This window comes from Labeo rohita, chromosome 23 (genome assembly GCF_022985175.1).
Source record: "Labeo rohita strain BAU-BD-2019 chromosome 23, IGBB_LRoh.1.0, whole genome shotgun sequence".
In the NCBI taxonomy this organism is placed as follows: domain Eukaryota; kingdom Metazoa; phylum Chordata; class Actinopteri; order Cypriniformes; family Cyprinidae; genus Labeo; species Labeo rohita.
In genome coordinates, this window is record NC_066891.1 from 4,400,106 (window position 1) to 4,419,229 (window position 19,124).

Below are 19,124 nucleotides of genomic sequence, written 5' to 3' on the forward strand. Positions count from 1 at the left end.
GTTTTTCCTTTTTTTCACCAGTTTTCATTTCTCCTCCGGTTGTTTCATCCGGTCAGCCTTGGTAGCAGCATTAGGGGAAACTAATAATACAGAATGAGATTTTTCAAAAAAATATAGGTTTTCTGGTTTTCAGCAAGTAGCAGTCTCTGTTTTCGGGCATGGTGTGTCATATGCTACCATACAAAAACATGTTTTTTTCTTAAAGAAATTAATGTGTTTATTCAGCAAGGATGCATCAAATTGATCGAAAGTGACAGTGAAGACCTTTATAATGTTTTATTTATTTATAAAATGATTATATATTTCAACCTGTGAAGCACTTGCTGCATTTTATTTATTTATAATATTACAAAAGAATAAATAAACAAACAAATAAATAAATAAATGCTGTTCTTTTGAACTTTCTATTCATTAAAAAATCCTGAAAAAATGAATGAATCCACAAAACTGTTTTCAGCGTTGATCACTGAAGACACTGAAGATTGATGTAATGATGCTGAAAATTTAGCTTTGCATCACATGAATAAATTACACTAGCTATTATAACAGGTATTATAAATTGTAAAAATGTTTTTACTATATTTTTCATCAAATAAATGCAGCCTTGGTGAGCAGAAGAGACAGTAACATTTTCAGAAACAGCACTGGCAGGCCATTTTGATTGTACAGATTTTTTAATTTAATTTAACTTAATGCTTATCATTTTTGCTGATCTGAGCTTTATCTATTTTATTTTATTTTATTTTATTTTATTTTATTTTATTTTATTTTATTTTATTTTATTTTATTTTATTTTATTTTATTTTATTTTGACAGTGCTGATCATTTTTGCTGACCTGTAAAGCAATAGGAGCATTTTATTTATTTATTTATTTATTTATTTATTTATTTATTTATTTATTTATTTATTTTTTAATGCTGATATTTTTTTCTGACATGTAAAGAGTTTTTAAATGGTAATTTTTTTTTTTTAATTAAATTTAATTAAATTAAATTAAATTAAAGTTTTATTTTATTTATTTATTTTTCTGACTTTTAAATCACTTTTATGTTTATAATAAACAATAAATTTATATTATTAATTAATAATGTTAATATTATTTTCTTAATCAGCATTCATTTACTGCATTACTAAAACATTTTACCAAACATTTGCAAGAAATTTTGATGTAATATTTATGTGATGAGAAAAAGCACTAGGATGTACATAACCATAGAACAACAGTTATTTATACAATTTAGCCATTATTATTTAGTCATTATACAAACATATTTGGCTGTAAAATAGTACAATTGTCCATTCAGAATAAAGTATTTGATTTCCATGTAGTAAATTTGTATTGGTCTCAAATGTTGTGATATTTGCTTTAAATAGTAAGCAGTGGAGTAATGATGCTGAAAATTCAGCTTTGCATCACAGAAATAAATTACATTTTAAAACATATTTAAATAGAAAACAGCTATTTTGAATTGCAATAATATTTCATAATATGATTGTTTTTACTGTATTTTTATATCAAATAAATGTAGCTTTGGCAAGCATAAGAGACTTCTTTTACATCATAAAATCTAAGATCTTACAGATAAATTGTGACCCATATTGCAACTCATAGTATTTAATTAATTATTTAGATCCTTTTGCTAATATTTTTGGTTAATATTGTTTCCAAAGGACAAAATATAATATATTGTAAATGTATTCAAAAATATTCACATGTGAATGAAATATATATATATATTGTTTGAGAGTGTAGAGAGACTGACTCGATTACATTATGCACAATGCTTTATAGGAGTGGGCGATAACTGCTCAATTTTTTTTTTTATTGCATTTCCAGCTGTTTCTAGAAGTTGAAAGAAGCATATATCATTGCTGAACAACTGCAAGGATCATGCAGTTGTTAAAAATTGAACTTTATTGTTATAAATCTGTTTCTCTATGGAAAATATTAATGTTTTTTACTTCCAGAACCCTGTTGTTGCACTCGTCACGATGGATTGCATGGCATTATTGTGACCTATCATTTCGTCCCATTATGCTCTATGGTTTACTCATGTTTGTCCGACTGTATCCACTACACAAATCAGAGTTCCTCCTCTGTGTTTGTTTCTACAAACTCTTGCCGCAGCGGCCCGATTCATTAGCCACGCGGCATGGCTTTTTTTCCGAGCTTGCTGAGTCATTAGTGACACACCGGTAATTTGTATCGATTTTTGCGGCCAGGGTGCTTGAAACCCAGTTCCTCAGTGGCAAGATTTAAGGCCACTTGCACAATAAGCTGAATTACTTCCTCTTTTCCTAATGAGGATCTGAATGCACCACCCCTGCGCTTCCTTCATAGAAACACGACACAGAAGAGCACTGCATGCTTATTTGTGAGTGGTGATTAATGAAACACCCTATCCTGGCATGTTAATTTCATCTAATATGTCATATTTTGGTAACACTTTATTTTAAGGACCAATTCTCACTATTAACTAGCATGCGTATTACTAGTATATTGGCTGTTTTTTAGTACTTATAAAGCACATTTTAATGCTTTATTCTGCAGGGCCATATTTTAGATCTCTTAATCCTACCCCAGACCTAAACTTAACAACTTTACTAACTATTAATAAGCAGGAAATTAGGTGTTTATTGAGCCAAGTGCTGTAGTTCATAGTTAACTCTTTCCCTGCCAAACACAGAAGAAACTTACAAACATTCAATTGTTAAAGGGGTCATCGGATGCCCATTTTCCACAAGTTGATATGATTTTTTAGGGTCTTAATGAAAAGTCTATAATATACTTTGGTTAAAAATTCTCAATGGTAGTGTAAAACAACACCCTTTTTACCTTGCTAAAATCAGCTCTGCAAAAATCATCTCATTCTGGACAAGGCTGCTTTAAATGCAAATAAACTCTGCTCGCCCCGCCCCTCTCTTCTCTCTGTGGATTGACGAGCCTGTTTACTTTAGCCGCATTTAGCCACTGAACTTGCTAACTAGCACATTATTAGGAAAGGCGATTGCAAAGATTCATAAAAAAAAACCCTTATACTCTCTTCTGCTGTAAGTGAAGCTGGATCATGAATGATTTGCGCGAACATAGACGGATATATGTAGATCGGGAGGCGCATTCCCTTCACAAAAAAACGTAATCCACTGCATCTTCAGCGGCTCAGATATCGGGAGTAAATGACGACCACTACGTTCATTATCATTATCAACCAGCAACACAACACCTCATTCGCTCAATTCTTGTCTAACTTACATCCCTGCTCCAGCATCAAAACATGGACGTTGGACTGTTACAACTGATCTTAGGTAAGACGCTCAGGTCAATTAACTATTGTGGGAGCGGCCTCTGTGGGTGTGACGGCACAACGACAGGCATGATTTCTGATGGATCATGTGACACTAAAGACTTGAATAATGATGCTGAAAATTTAGATTTGATCAAAGGAATAAATTACATTTTAAAATATATTCAAATAGAAAGCAGATATTTTAAATAGTAAAAATATTTCACAATATTAGTGCTTTTGCTGTAGTTTGGATCAAATAAATGCAGGCTTGGTGAGCAAAAGAGACTTCTTTAAAAAACATTGAATCTTACTGTTCAAAAACTTTTGACTGGTAGTGTATAAGGACTGCTATACTGCATAAATAACTCTTGTACTATGTTTTATCCATCCTAGTCTTTTTCTCATCACACACAAAAAAATAAAATCTATATTTCATGCACTACTTTTCAAATATTTGGTAAGAGCTTTTTAAAAATGGTTTTTAAAAATAGTCACCAATGCTCATCAAGGCTGCATGATAAAAAATACAGTGAAAACAGAATAATGTGAAATATTTTTACAATTTAAAATATGTTTTCTGTGTGAATATATTTTAAAATGTCATTTATTCCTGTGATCAATCCTTCAGAAATCATTCTAATATTCTGATTTACCGCTCAAGAAATACATTTCTGATCATCATCAATGTTTAATGCACTGCTTTATACTTTTGTGGAAAACATGATGCATTTTTTTCAGTATTCGTTGATTTAATGCATGATAGCAGAATAAAAGTAATTTAAAAAACTCATTTAAGCTGTAGTCATTTAAGAGAAGCCACCAAATATCCAAAAATCCAATTTTAGTAAAATTATAAAACACGTATGTATATTTAGATTTTTTTCAAAATGCTAATTTAAGCCTACACTGTAAAAAACAATTTGTTGAGTCAATTTAAAATAATTTGTAACCTGGCTGCCTTAAAATTTTAAGTTCAGTCAACTCAAAAAAAGTTTATTCAACTTGAAATGTTAAATTATATTAAGTGACAACTAAGATGTTTGAGTTGAATCAACTTAAAATTTTACTTAGTACAACTTAACATTTTGACCAAACTTATTTTTGTTGACTGAACTTAAAATGTTAAGGCAGCAGGGTAACAAATTATTTTAAGCTGACTCAACAAATTGTTTTTTATTTGTTACAGTGTAATACCGCAAAATATGAGTGAACCCTGTCTAAACTAAGCCCATGCATTGCACAAACGGTGTATATGATGCCTCCTTTTAGTTTTGTAGAACAGGTTCAGCTTTGAAATATTAAACAACACAATCTAGCCTGCTTTTCCACCCATCTGAAGAAGCATTTAGCCTGCAAATTTTAAATTAGCGGTAGCTGAAATTGTCACAGTGGCTTCATATCTACATGCATTTCCATAAAGAATAGATCTAGAGAGCCTGATAGATCTCCGCTCTTGTTCTCTGCAGGCCTCTTCATATGGAGAGCAGTTGAAACAGTTGCTCTTAAACATGCACGCTTAGTTTTTGTGGCTCTTTCTCGCTTTAAAAAGATGCAATTGAGATAGGAGCGTTTGTGTTTAGCACGCATCACTTCATTAATTTTCAGTGCTCGGGTTATTCACATTACCGCTGCATAAGTGTGAAACCTTTTTGAATTAGCAGCTATATTTATTCTGCGTGATCAAGACCTGCATTTCTTATCACCCTTTAGCCTACTGTACAAATTCTCAATCTTTAAAAAGCACTCACGCAAGGCTGCGGCGCCCCACAACATTTGCAATGTGGTTAATCAGAGTGCAGAGCCTTCGAGATGTCAAGGAGATCCTGTTGGAAAAATGTTAACCGTTTCTTCACATGTGCACAATAGAGGTGCGCTTCAGTACAAGGACATTATCATCTTCCATTTTTAGTTGATGGTAATATGCACGTGGGTGTTGAATTGTCAAAGCTCCCTCTTTCTCTGGCCTTGGGCAAGGTATTGGTATTCAAAGATGCGTGCATGTGTGAGCATAAACTCTCACAAATGCACACCCAAGATAAATATTTGTTTACCTCCGGTACCCTCCGGTCAGATGCGATATTTGATTGGAGATATAAGAGCAATCGTTCCTAAACCTACCCCTTATTGTTCCCAACCGCTGCCTACATAGACTGCAGCATTCTAAGGAAGATTTCTGACTGTTATTGAACTTATAAGTAATTAAATTGGAACATGTAACATTGTCAGCTTGCATGTCACACAAATAGCACTTGCACTTGACAGACAATTGATTCCAATAGAATTTATTGTTAGAATGTTGGAGTGTTATTTTACTTATTATTATAATATTATATTATAATAGTTTTTATTAATATATTAAATAATATATTGGGTTTGTATTTTTATTTTTCCATTTTCATTCTAAATTTAGTTTTAGTTTTTTTTTAGTTTTAGTAATTGTGTTGTAAAATGTTTTTTTTTTTTTTTTTTTTTTTTTTTTTTTAGATTTTATTTTATGTAAACTAATTTTTATTTTTTATTTCAAGGTGCATTTTTTTCAAGCTCAGGTTCAACTCAAAAACTTTAAAAATTTTAAGTACAAGTAATGTCAACTCATAAGTTAAATCTAAGTCATTTTAAGTCATTTTAACCCATTTTATTGTAGTGAGTTGAAATTACTTATAGTTTTAAGTTGATTTAACTTAAAATTTTAAGGCAGCTGCTGAACTTAAGTTGAAACAGGTGAAAACTTTTATCTATCTATCTATCTATCTATCTATCTATCTATCTATCTATCATCATTTTATTTTAATTCATATTAATTAATTCAATATTTTTATGAACCAGTTATGTTATTTTCACTTCATATTTATTTATTTTTATTTTTTTTCTAGATATTACATGGAATATATGATAACACTTTGCAATACGGTTTGTTTGTTAACATTAGTTAACCACATTACTTAATATGAACTAAGAATGAACAATATTTCTACAGCATTTATTAATCCTAATGTTAATTTCAGCATTTACTAATGCATTATTAAAATAGCCAGTTGTGTTTAACATTAGTTAATGCACTATCAAAGATTAATAAATAGTTTAATAAACATATTGTTCGTTGTTCGCTGATGTTAGGTAATACATTAACTAATGTTAACAAATGTCACTTTATTGTAAGGTGTTACTGTTTTAATTAATATGTTGATTAATATACTGAGTAATACTTTTTTTATTTTTATTTATTTTCATTTTCATTTTAAATGTTAATTTTTAGTAATTTTGTTGTGGTTTTGTCGTTTTTCATGTCTATATTTTTTATACATTTTTATTTCAGTTTTAGTTATTTTATCATGTTAAACTAAATAAAAATAGGAAATGTTGCCTTTTCAACTATCTGAAATAAAATGTTTAATTTTTGTATATTTTATTTCATGTATGTTAATTTTTATTTTTATTTCAAGTAGCATTTTTTGTTTAGCTTTAGTTTCAATTTTAGTTTTAGTTTCACTTATTATTATTTTTTTTATTATATGAAACTATCTGTTATCTCAACCACTTATTTTATAACCATATTTATGTATGTTTGCATGTGTGCTTGTAAATCTAAATTATATACAAGTATAAATATATTAATATAAATAAATATAAATGTAATCATTTGACAGCCCTAATTCTTTCTATATAATTCTGGGATTGACTTTGGATTTTGGCTAAATCAAAATGAGTGTCTACAATGCCTTAAAATGCTGTCTACATGCTGGAACAGAGCATATTTATCACCTTTTTTGAAGTGCAGGTGCATGGAAAAACTTCCACAAACACATTCATTATTTTTCCCTCCTTTTCCCAGCTTTCTCAGCTGCGCGGGAACAATCGGAAGTTCACCTTGCTGCATGCCCTTGTGGAGCAGATCATGTTGCGCGAACCACGTTTGGCCACCTTTTTCCTGGAGCTTGCAGAATTCGAGACTGTTCCTGGAGGTACTCTAATCAAAATTTCATTGCAAGGGACGATGTGATAGATGTTTTGGGGGCTGATTTGATTGAATGCCTTCTGATTGTGTGTTTCTGTGGTTTTCCTGCAGCTTCGGTTAAAGGTCTGACAGCAGAGGTGGACGGTATGTGGACGCTCTCATCTGATGTGTTTTGATGCTGCTGTACCAAACTTGTTTGTCATCATCAGCGTTTCAGAAAGGGATGCTTGATTGAGCACATTTGATTACAGTATCACAGTTTCACTGCTTTATTTAAGCATGGTTGAACATTTCATATAGTTCATAACTTTTTTATCAGCCGAGCATTACATTCAAACCTGTTGCTGCTTGGCTTGCTTGTGCATTAATGCATAAAAGCATTGCAGTTACATTCAGAGTATGTAAGGGGTTCATTATAAATGTCCTTAAACACATATTTTTTTCCCTTTGTCACCATTTAGTTGTGAAGAATGAATTTCAGAAGATTGTGCAGTACAGGAAAACATACAGCAAAAGTAAAAACGAAGTCAGTCAGCACCCCAAATTCTTCAAAGACTTAAAGGTAAGTTGAAATATACACAATTATCTTTCAAATTTATTATGAATTTAAAAGGATGCATGGATAATAATGACACACTAGTGTGATTTAAGTAGTTTTTTCTGTGGAACATTTTGATTTAAGTACTAGTTAAAAAAAATGAATAGGACCTGAAGCTTTTCAAAAAGCACTGTAAAAGTATCATAAAACATTGAAACATTTTTTTGTGTGTGTGTGAGATATATTCTACTTCTTTAAAAGTTAGGTTGTTAGTTGTTGATTTTCATTGATTCAGTGAGTTGAACTCAAGAATCAATCATATTGGCTGTGTGAACTGAATCAAATAATTCAAAAGAATGACTCAAATGGGACAACGCTACTTCTCTCAGTTAATAATGATTCAAATGTCTTGCTTGTTGAAAGAATACGTAGTTAAAACTGGTGTGTCTTCCAATTATTGTGATTTGTTGAAGTAGTTTCTTTTGTGAAATACTTTGAATCATTTACTAGTCAGTAACAATGAATGGGAAGTATGAAATATATTACGAAAAAATGTTGTTTATGTAAAAAATGCAAAGTCTTCTCTTTAAGCGAGATCTTAATGACTATGACCTTATTGATTCAGTGAGTTGAACTCAATAATCAGTCAGACTGGATCAAAAGATCCAAATCAAAAGAATGACTAAAACTGGACAAAGCTACTTCTCTCAGTGAATAATGATTCAAATGTCTTTTTTTTCGAAAGAATACAGGGATAAAACTAGTGTGTCTTCTGATTAATGTGATTTATTTCAGTAATTTTTTCAATAACAATAAATAGGAAGTATAGAATTTTTCCTTTAAAAAAAAAAGGCAAAAGCATCATAAAAACAAAAATGTATGTTATTTATGAAATATATTTAAAGTCTTTGAAGTTTAAGTAGTCATTGATAATCTTCTCTTCAAGCGAGCTCTTAATGACTGTGAACTCATTGATTCAGTGAGCTGAACTCAAGAATCAGACTGGGTCAAAAGATCTGATTCAAAAGAACTGGACAAAGCTACTTCTCTCAGAGAATAATGATTCAAATGTCAGTCTTTTTGAAAGAAAGCATGGATAATAATGGCAATTCTTACTATTAATGTGATTTATTTCAATAGTTTCTTCTGTGGAACATTTTGAATTATAAACTAGTTAATAACAATGAATGGAAAGTATAGATTTTTTTTTTTCCTTTTCAAAAAAAAAAAAAAAAAAAAAAGATCAGTCATCTTTTCAAGAGAGCTGTTAATGACTGTGACCTCATTGATTCAGTGAGTTGAACTCAAGAATCAGACTGGGTCAAAAGATCCAATTCAACAGAATGACTCAAATTGGACAAAGCTATTCTGTCATCGAATAATGATTCAAATTTTTGTTTTTTTGAATAAAAACATGGATAATAATGCCATGTCTTACCATTTATGTGATTTAAGTAGTTTCGTCTGTGAATCATTTTGAATCATGTACTGGTTAATAACAATGAATGTGAACTATTGCTTTTTTCCTTTCTAAAAAAAAAGAGGTAAAAGTAAAGGCTTAATAAAAACAAAACAAAAAAAATATTTATGTAATGTATTAAAATCTTTGAAGTTTACGTCATTAGTTTTTACTAATCTTCTCTTCAAGAGAGCTGTTAATGACTGTGACCTCATTGATTCAGTGAGTTGAACTCAAGAATCAGTTAGACTGGATCAAAAGATCCAGTTCAAAAGAATGACTCAATTAAGACAAAGCTACTTCTCTCAGTGAATAATGATTCAAATGTCTTTTTTATGAAAGAATACAGGGCTAGTAATGGTGTATCTTCAAAAAAAAAAAAAAAAACGTCATACAAATATATATATATTTTTCCATAATATAATAAAAGTCTTTGAAATTTAAGTCATTAGTCATTAATCTTATCTTCAAACGAGCTGTTAATGGCTGTGACCTCACTGATTCAGTGAGCTGAACTCAAGAATCAGACTGGATCAAAAGATTCATTTCAAAAGTGTGACTCAAATTGCAAAAAAGCTACTTCTTACAGTGAATAATAATTCAAATGCCAGTCTTTCTGAAAGGAAACAAGGATAATAATGGCATCTTCTGATTAGTTATGTAATCAATTGTTTGAATTATGCGCTATGAATTAGTCAATAACAATGAATGAGGACTGAGGCTTTTTTACTTTCCAAAAAGATTGCAAAAACACCATAAAAGTATTATAAAAACAACAACAAAAAAATTTTGTGATATGTTCTAAGTCATTGCAATTTAAGTCATTGATAATCTTCTCTTCAAGCGAGCTCTTAATGACAGTGACCTCATTGATTCAGTTATTGGAACTCAAGAATCAATCAGACTGGATCAAAAGATCCAATTCAAACAAATGACTCAAACTGGACAAAGCTATTTCATTGTCATTGAATAATGAGCCTCATGTAATATATTAAAAGTCTTTAAAGTTTAAGTCGTTAGTCATTGGTAATATCCTCTTTAAGCAAGCTCTTAATGACTATGACCTCATTGACTCAGTGAGTTCAACTCAAGAATCAGACTGGATCAAAAGAATTGGACAAAGCTACTTCTCTCAGTGAATAATGATTCAAATGTCAGTCTTTTTGAAAGAAAACATGGATAATAATGGCAAGTCTTCCTATTAATGTGATTTATTTAAGTATTTTTTTCTGTGGGACATTTTGAATCATATAGTCAATAACAATGAATGGAAAGTATACTTTTTTTCCTTTCCAAAAAAAAAAAGGTAAAAGCATTATAAAAAGAAAAAAACATGCTGTCTATGTAATATATTACAAGTCTTTTAGGTTTAAGTCATTAGTCATTGATAATCATCTCCTCAAGCAACCTCTAATGATCATTAATTCAGTGAGTTGAACTCAAGAGTCAGTCAGACTGGATCAAAAGATCAGATTCAAAAGAATGAGTCAAATTGATCAAAGCTCCTTCTCTCAGTGAATATTGATTCAAATGTCTTTCTTTTTAAAATAATACAGGGATAATGATGTTTCTTCCGATTAATGTGATTTATTTCAGTAGTTTTTTCTGTGAAACATTTTAAATCATGTGCTAAGGCAATAACAATGAATAGGAACTATTGTTTTTTTCCTTTCCAAAAGAATAAAAATCCAAAAGCAACATAAAAACAAACAAAAAAAAACCTTATGTATTTATGTAAGATATTAGAATTCTTTTAAGTTTAAGTCATTAGTCGTTGATATTCTTCTCTTCAAGCAAGCTTTTAATGACTGTGACCTCACTGATTCAGTGAGTTGAACTCAGGAATCAGTCAGACTGGATCAAAAGATCCGATTTAAAAGAAGACTCAAATTGGATAAAGCTATTCTGTCATTGAATAATGATTCAAATGTCAGTCTTTTTAAAAGAAAACATGGATAATAATGGCATGTCTTCCCATTAACATGATTTAATTAGTTCCTTCTGTGAAACATTTTGAATAATGTACTAGTCAGTAACAACAAATGTGAACTATTGATTTTTTCCTTTCTAAAAAAAAAAAAAAAAGAGGTAGAAGTAAAAGCGTCATCAAATCAACAAAATAGTTATTTTAAAAGTCTTTTGAAGTGGTTAGTCATTCATAATCATCTCTTTAAACAAGCTCTTAATGACTGTGACTTAATTGATTCATTGAGTTGAACTCAAGAATCAGCCAGACTGGATCAAAAGATCTGATTCAAAAGACTCAAATTGGACAAAGCTAATTTTCTGTGAATAATGATTCTTTTTGAAAGAAAACATGGATAATAATGCCATGTCTTCTGTAGTTTCTTCTATGGATCATTTTGAATCATGTACTAATCAATAACAATGAATGGGAAGTATAGATTCTTTTTCCTTTCCAAAAAAAATGTATTTGTAAGATATTTGTATTTGTAAATATGTATTTATGTAAGATATTAGATGTCTTTGAGGTTTATTAGTTGTTGATAATCTTTTTTTTTCAAAAAACTGTGACCTCATTGATTCAGTGATTTGAACTCAAGAATCAATCAGACTGGATCAAAAGATCCAGTTCAAACAAATGACTCAAATTGGACAAAGCTAATTCTCTCAGTGAACAATGATTCTTTTTGAAAGAAAGCTTGGATAATAATGCCATGTCTTATAAATTAATGTGATTTATTTTTTGTAGTTTCTTCTGTGGAACATTTTGAATCAAGTACTAGTCAATAACAATGAATGGGAAGTATAGATTTTTTTTCCTTTCCAAAAAATAAAAAAGGCAGAAGCAGCATAAAAACTAAAAAATCATGTATTTATGTAAGATATTAGAAGTCTTTGAAGTTTAAGTCCTTAGTCGTTGATAATCTTTTCTTCAAGCGAGCTCTTAAGAACTGTGACCTCATTGATTCAGTGATTTGAACTCAAGAATCAATCAGACTGGATCAAAAGATCCAATTCAAACAAATGACTCAACTTGGACAAAGCTAATTCTCTCAGTGAATAATCATTCAGATATCAGTCAGAAGAATAGCACACAAGTCACATGACACATTATGATGCTTTTACGCTGCTTTCTACTCAGTTTTGAGCTTTACAGCCTCTGTCCTTATTCATTTTAATTACACTGAAAAGACTGGCAAGGATATCCTATGCGCTGCATTATACTTGAACAACTCTGCAGAGAAAGGAAGTTAATCTAGAACATACAAAGCGCAGACACTTGTGAGCTGCTTGTTTGATACACCTCTTCACTGTGTATAAAAGCTGTTTCGGTGCAGCCTGGTTGGAGAGAAATAGCGGTGATCAAAAGCCTCTGAGTCTGATAGCGCTAAGAATTCCAGTGCTTCTTCTCCAAAAATGGAAAGAAGGAAAAAGTGCAGCTGTAACACCTGCTCTTCCTTTATCTCCGGCTCTAGGCGGCCATCGAGAAGCACGAGACCGATCTCAGACAGCTGATGAAGAGGTGTGAGGAGATGAGGAAGCTCTACACTGACATATTGGTAATCCCTGAGTTATTATTTCAATATCTTGTGTTGTGTTGCTTTGGGAGACAGATGGGCCAGGATCTCCGGCTATCTGGAGATTGGCCTTTCTCTGATTATCTGTGCCAGGTGGACTGAGGTGGAAAAGGGGAATATATTTCAGCCCAAACATTCATCAGGGTTACATTGTGTTTTTTTGTTCTCACTTTGAGAGACAGGATGCTGGATTGAGATTGGCTAATGATAACAGTTGCATGTGATATTGATTTATAGTAGTGCTGTCAAACGATTAATTGCATCCAAAATAAAAGCTTCTGTTTACATAATATATGTGCATGTAGATATTTAGAAAATATTTGAATGTATTTACATTTATATATTTATATTTATATAATTTATATTATATTATATATAAATATATTTAATATAAACATAACATTTTTCTTAAATATAAACATGCATGTGTGTGTTTATATATACATAAAAATATATACAGTACACACACATATATTTTGTAAACAAAAACTTTTATTTTGGATGTGATTAATCGTTTGACCACACTAATTTATAGCAATAAATATGTTATGAGCACAGAAGGTCAACTAGAAACTATGCAATTTAAAAAATATTTTGTTTGTTCATTTTGTTTTGTTGTTGAATATTTGTTTGCTTTTGTTTTAGATTTTTTAAAATAATATTAACGAAATTGTATTTTATTTTTTTATATGGATTATGAGGTTGAGGAAAACAAATACATACACGAAATAAATGAAAAAAAAAAACTAAAATAAAAATAAATAAAAATATTTTTTTAATGTAAAATATCTTTATTTTCAATTAAATAAATATTTATATTTTAGATTTTCTAATACAAATAACAATAATAATAATAATAATAATAATATAAAATAAAATCTTTTAATAATATTAACAATATTATTTATATTTATTAATAAATATTAATATATTTTTATATATATGACTGAAGTTTGAGGTTGAGGTAAAAAGAAAGAAAATAAATATACAAAATAAATATTAATTTTTTTAAATGTATTTTTTAATTATTTTTTTTTATATTTTTAGATTTTATAATACAAAAAATAATAATAATATAAAATAACATAGCATATAGAAACAATGTATAGAAACAAAAAAAATCAATGCAACTGAAAAGTTTTGATTTCTTTCAATAATATTAACAAAATGTATTTTTTATATGACTGAATTATGAGGTTGAGGGAAAAAAGAAAGAAAAGAAAATATAAATTTTATATAACAAAATAAATATGATTTTTAAAATATATTTATATTTTTATATTAATAATAATAATAATAATAATAATAATAATACATAACATATAGAAACAATATATATAAGTTTTGCAAATTTTGTTGTTTCACGCCCTTCTGGGTAAATTCATTCCTGCTCAGGCTAAAAAATATGCTAATGTTTAAATGTTTGGAGTCAATAAGGTTTTTTTCTTAATATATTATTTATTAATTTCCTTATTCAGCAATTAAATTGATCAAAAGTGACAATAAAGATATTTATGTTTCAAAGGATTTCTTTTTCAAATAAATTGTTTATCTTTATTAAGTCATTTCTTTATTCTTCTTTCGAATACTTTTTTTGTTTTGTGTTTGTTTGTGTTTGTATATATATATATATATTACAATGATTTCTGAAGGATCATGTAACACTGAAGACTCGAGTAATAATGCTTAAAATTCCGCTTTGATTACAGAAATACATTTTAAAATCTATTCCAATAGGAAACATGTACAGTAGAGTATATGTTATGTTTCTACTTATTTCTGAGAGAAAACAAAACATTGTAACTGCTTTTTGCTCTAAAAGTCTAGATAGAATAAATCAAGAGCCAAAAAAAAAGACAGCTTTTTTTAATAATAAAGAAAAGGAACACATTCTTAGGGAAAGTCGTTTTCCTCTTTTTGTAGCGTGTGATGTATTTTCCAGCTGTCCCAATTTTCTTCAAGCTATCCATAAAGACTGCAAGTGGTTCATTGTGAACATTCAGTCTATTGTGAGTTTGACAGGATGAGGAGCGAGTCTCCTGCCAGGGATGAGAATCGCTTTAGTTTCACAATTACAGCCCAAACTTTCAGCCTTGGGCAAAAGTACAGCAAACAGCAACTTGGGGCTGTTAAGCCAGGAATAATGGAAAGAATAGAGCCAGGATGAAGAGAGAAACTGAGAGTGATTGGAAATAAAACAGGGTTTTTTGGCCATTATATAATCTATTTGTCTTAGTTTATCAGCATTAAGGTTATAAATCTGGCACTTCTGGAGTCTGCAGGTGTGAAGGTGATTGGACAGTGGATCACAGCATTAGCTGGTCTAAAGATTTTAATTCTGCTATCATTTACTCACCTTCATGCTGTTCCAAACTGTCTTTGTTCTGAAACATTCTTGTCAGTGTTTTGGTACTATATTAGTACATCATTTGCAACCAGTTTTTGCAAAGTAACTAGAAATGCAGGACTTTAACACATATTTTGTTTGTTTTTTAAATTGATGGTATTATAATTTATATATATATATATATATATATATATAAATTATAATACCATCAATTTATATATATATATATATATATAAATAAACTTAATTTAAATAAACACAATATAAGTGTTTATACTAGAAATCCAGGATTTTAACAAATATTTTATTTGTTAATTCTATTGTTTCAAAACTAAAACACAGTTTGGATAAATACTAATATTCCTATAATAGTATATTTACATAAAATGCGTACACATTTATAAATAATAATAATAATAATTTAAAACATGAATAAATAAAAATTTTTTTATATATATATATATATTAATTTAGATAAATTATTCTTTGTACTAATTGAAGGAAAGTAAATTTAGATTTTTAATATTTTTGAATGGTTATTTTTTAGAATATACACACTATAGTTAAAACGTCTCTGGCTATTTTATTTATATATATATATATATATTTATTTATATATATAAATATATAAATATATATATATATATATATATATATATAATAAAAAAAACAGTTTTTTTATTTTATTTTATTTTATTATTTTTTATTTTATTTTATTTTACATTGTTAATTTTCTAAAATCTCTTATCTGGGGACACAGTGGAGAGACATTTTATTTTATTTTATTTTATTTTATTTTATTTTATTTTTTATGTATTTATTTATTTATTTATTTATTTTTATTTTATTTTGTTTTATTTTATCAAAACCTCTGGGGGGACACCATGTACAGATGGTTAATTAATTTTAATTTAATTTTATTTTAACGTGTTATCATATTGCATACTGATTGCTATATATATATACAGTATCTCACAAAAGTGAGTACATTTCAGCAATGTTTTTAGTATATCTTCTTATGGAACAATACTATAGAAATGAAACTTGGACATATTTTAGAGTAGTCAATGTGCAGCTTGTATAGCAGCATATATACTGTCCCCTAAAAATAACTCAACATACAGCCATTATTGTCAAAACAGCTGGCAACAAAAGTGAGTACACCCCAAGTGATAACAGCACTATGTCATTTAACCATGCAAAGCCACTTGTCCTATTCATCATGTTCATGTTTTTGTCTGCTTGACAGGACCATACAAAGTTGTGTCTCTTGTATTAGAGCAGTTAAAATTTGGTGCTTTGAGTACAATTCTCTCATACTGACTGCTGGATGTTCAACAAGGCACCTCATGGCAAAGAATTCTCTGAAGATTTGAGAATTAGAATTGTTGCTCTCCACAAAGATGGCCTAGACTATAAGAGGTTCAGTAACAACCTGAAACTGAGTTACAGTACTGTGGCCAGGGTCATACAGAGGTTTTCCAAGACCGGTTCCATTCGGAATAGGCCTCGCAAGGGTCGATCAACAAAGTTGAGTTTTTTTGAACGTGGCTTCAAACAACAGATGTATGAGTGCTGCCAGCATTGCTTTAGAGGTTGCAGAAGAAGAAGGTCTGCTTGTCAGTGCTCAGACTATACGCTGCACACTGCAACAAGTCGGTTTGCATTGGCGTCATCCGAGAAGGTGAAGCTGGCTGACAAGAAAGCCTGCAAACAGTTTGCTGAAGACAACCTGTCCAAGAGCATGAATTACTGGAACCATGTCCTATGGTCTGATGAGACTAAGATTAACTTGTTTGGCTTGTTTGGTGTCCAGCATGTGTGGTGATGCCCTTGTGGGGAGTACCAAGAAAATTGCGTCTCTCCTACAGTCAAGCATGGTGGTGGTAGCATCATGGTCTGGGGTTGCATGAGTGCTGCTGGTAGTGGGGAGCTGCTGTTCATTGAGGGAAACATGGATTCCATTATGTACTGAACATTTCTGAAGCAGAACTTGATGCCTTCCCTTCAGAAACTGGTCGAATGGCAGTTTTCCAACATGATAATGACCCCAAACACACCATCAAGACGACAATTGCCTTGCTGAGGAAGGTGCAGGTGAAGGTGATCTGACCTGAACCCTATTGAGCACCTATGGGGCATCCTCAAGCGGAAGGTGGAGATCATGTGTCTAACATCCAGCAGCTCTATGATGTCATTATAGAGGATTTGAAGAGGATCAACAACAACCTGTGCAGCTCTGGTGAATTTCATGCCCAGAATGATTAGAGCAGTGCTAGATAACAATGACGCGAGCACAACATATTGACACTTTGGACACAGTTTTGACAAGTTCACTTAGGGTGTACTCACTTTTGTTGCCAGCTGTTTTGACAATAATGGCTGTATGTTGAGTTATTTTTAGGGGACAGTAAATATACACTGCTATACAAGCTGCACATTGACTAATCTAAAATATATCCAAGTTTCATTTCTATAGTGTTGTCCCTTGAGAAGATACTAAAATGATTGCTGAAATGTGAGGGGTGTACTCACTTTTGTGAGGTACTGTATATATATATAGTACTATACAGTATATAGAAAAATAGATTGATATATTCTTATTTTTAATTAAATGTTTATGTGTTGATGTGGTTTCTTTTTCTCCCACAGATAAAATTCGGAGAGCCTTTGGATCAAGACTCCCAAGAAGTTTTCGGATGGATTTGCCAATTTATCAGTGACTTCAAGAAAGTGTACTCTGAATACGCTCAGTGAACTCAAATTTCCATTGACATCTGATACAGTAGGTGTTCGTATGTCTGAATTTGCACTTGCCTTCTCAAGCATGTCAATAAATTTCTTTGGGAAGGAGATTGGACAGTCGGTAGAAACAGACTTATCTGCCGACTGCGACCGCTGTTTTCTGGATGTTTCCCAGCGCTGGTGTTTGGTTTGATTAAAAGTCTTGGCGAGCTGAATCGTGTGCGCTTCTTTGACCCGGCGCTACAGCAAACAGCTCGTTTTCTGGAGGCACATATCATTTTAGTTCTCCTAGAGTGTGCCTATAATGGATGTCAATGGTAAATTCACAGATGGCTGGTGTGAAAGAGGGATTCTGGTTGACACAGCCAGTTGAATGGCTTCCACTTGCGTCTGCTGAATCGCCGACTCTCTCCGTGGCCTTGAGCGCGTGTGTGTTTTCTGGATGATACAGAGTCAAGTCCTCCGTGGCGGTTCAGCAGAGGACATCTGCATTTCACACGATTCAAAACAGACTCCTCTTCGTTTTCCTTTTGAGGATTTCATTCAGTTAATGAAGAGGACGAATAAAAGAGGAAGAAACAAATCTCTTTTTAAGTCTAATTCCCTTCACATAATGCTGGGATTTACATGCTCACGACTTGTAATCCCTTTGTAATGAACATCCATTGCCGTTTGTCCGCCGTCGCAGGGATGCTTCACCCAAAAATGAAAAGTCTGTCAATATTTTTCTTTGTGTCATGATTTTCTTTCCTCTGTGGAAACACAAGGGATGTTTAGCAGTATGTTTAGGCTGTTATTAAGCACTGTTTTTATTGTTATTTCATATCCATCTATCCATACATCCTACAAACTGCTTATCCTCTATAGCGTCACAGTGGACAGATTGTTTTTTTTTTTTTTTTTTTTTTTTTTTTATTTTATTTTATTTTATTTTATTTTATTTTATCCATTCTCCAAACTTATCCGGGGGACATTGTGGACAAATGGTACATTTTATTTTTATTTTATTTTATTTTATTTTAATCTATCTATTTTCCAAATCACTTATCTGGGAACACTGTGGACAAATGGTTTTTTATTTATTTTATTTTATTTTATTTTTTTATTTTATCAATTTTCCATACCACTTACATAGGAACACTGTGGACAGATGGTTTTTATTAAATTAAATTAAATTTAATTTAATTTAATTTTATGTTAATATTTTATTTTATTTTATTTTATCCATTCTCCAAACTTATCCGGGGGAC

The 19,124-nt window shown here is 30.7% G+C and overlaps 1 protein-coding gene across 1 annotated transcript in view; it reads left to right on the top strand.

Moving 5' to 3' along the window:
• The window catches only part of LOC127154901 (uncharacterized), a 59,755-nt gene extending 41,776 nt beyond the window's left edge, over positions 1-17,979 (top strand). The window contains exons 13-17 of the mRNA XM_051096782.1: positions 7,121-7,250; positions 7,355-7,387; positions 7,705-7,805; positions 12,681-12,764; positions 17,782-17,979. Of these exons, the coding sequence (XP_050952739.1) occupies positions 7,121-7,250; positions 7,355-7,387; positions 7,705-7,805; positions 12,681-12,764; positions 17,782-17,886 (453 nt within the window). The 3' untranslated portion in view covers positions 17,887-17,979. The remainder of the gene's footprint in view (positions 1-7,120; positions 7,251-7,354; positions 7,388-7,704; positions 7,806-12,680; positions 12,765-17,781) is intronic.
• Positions 17,980-19,124: the final 1,145 nt, after the last annotated feature.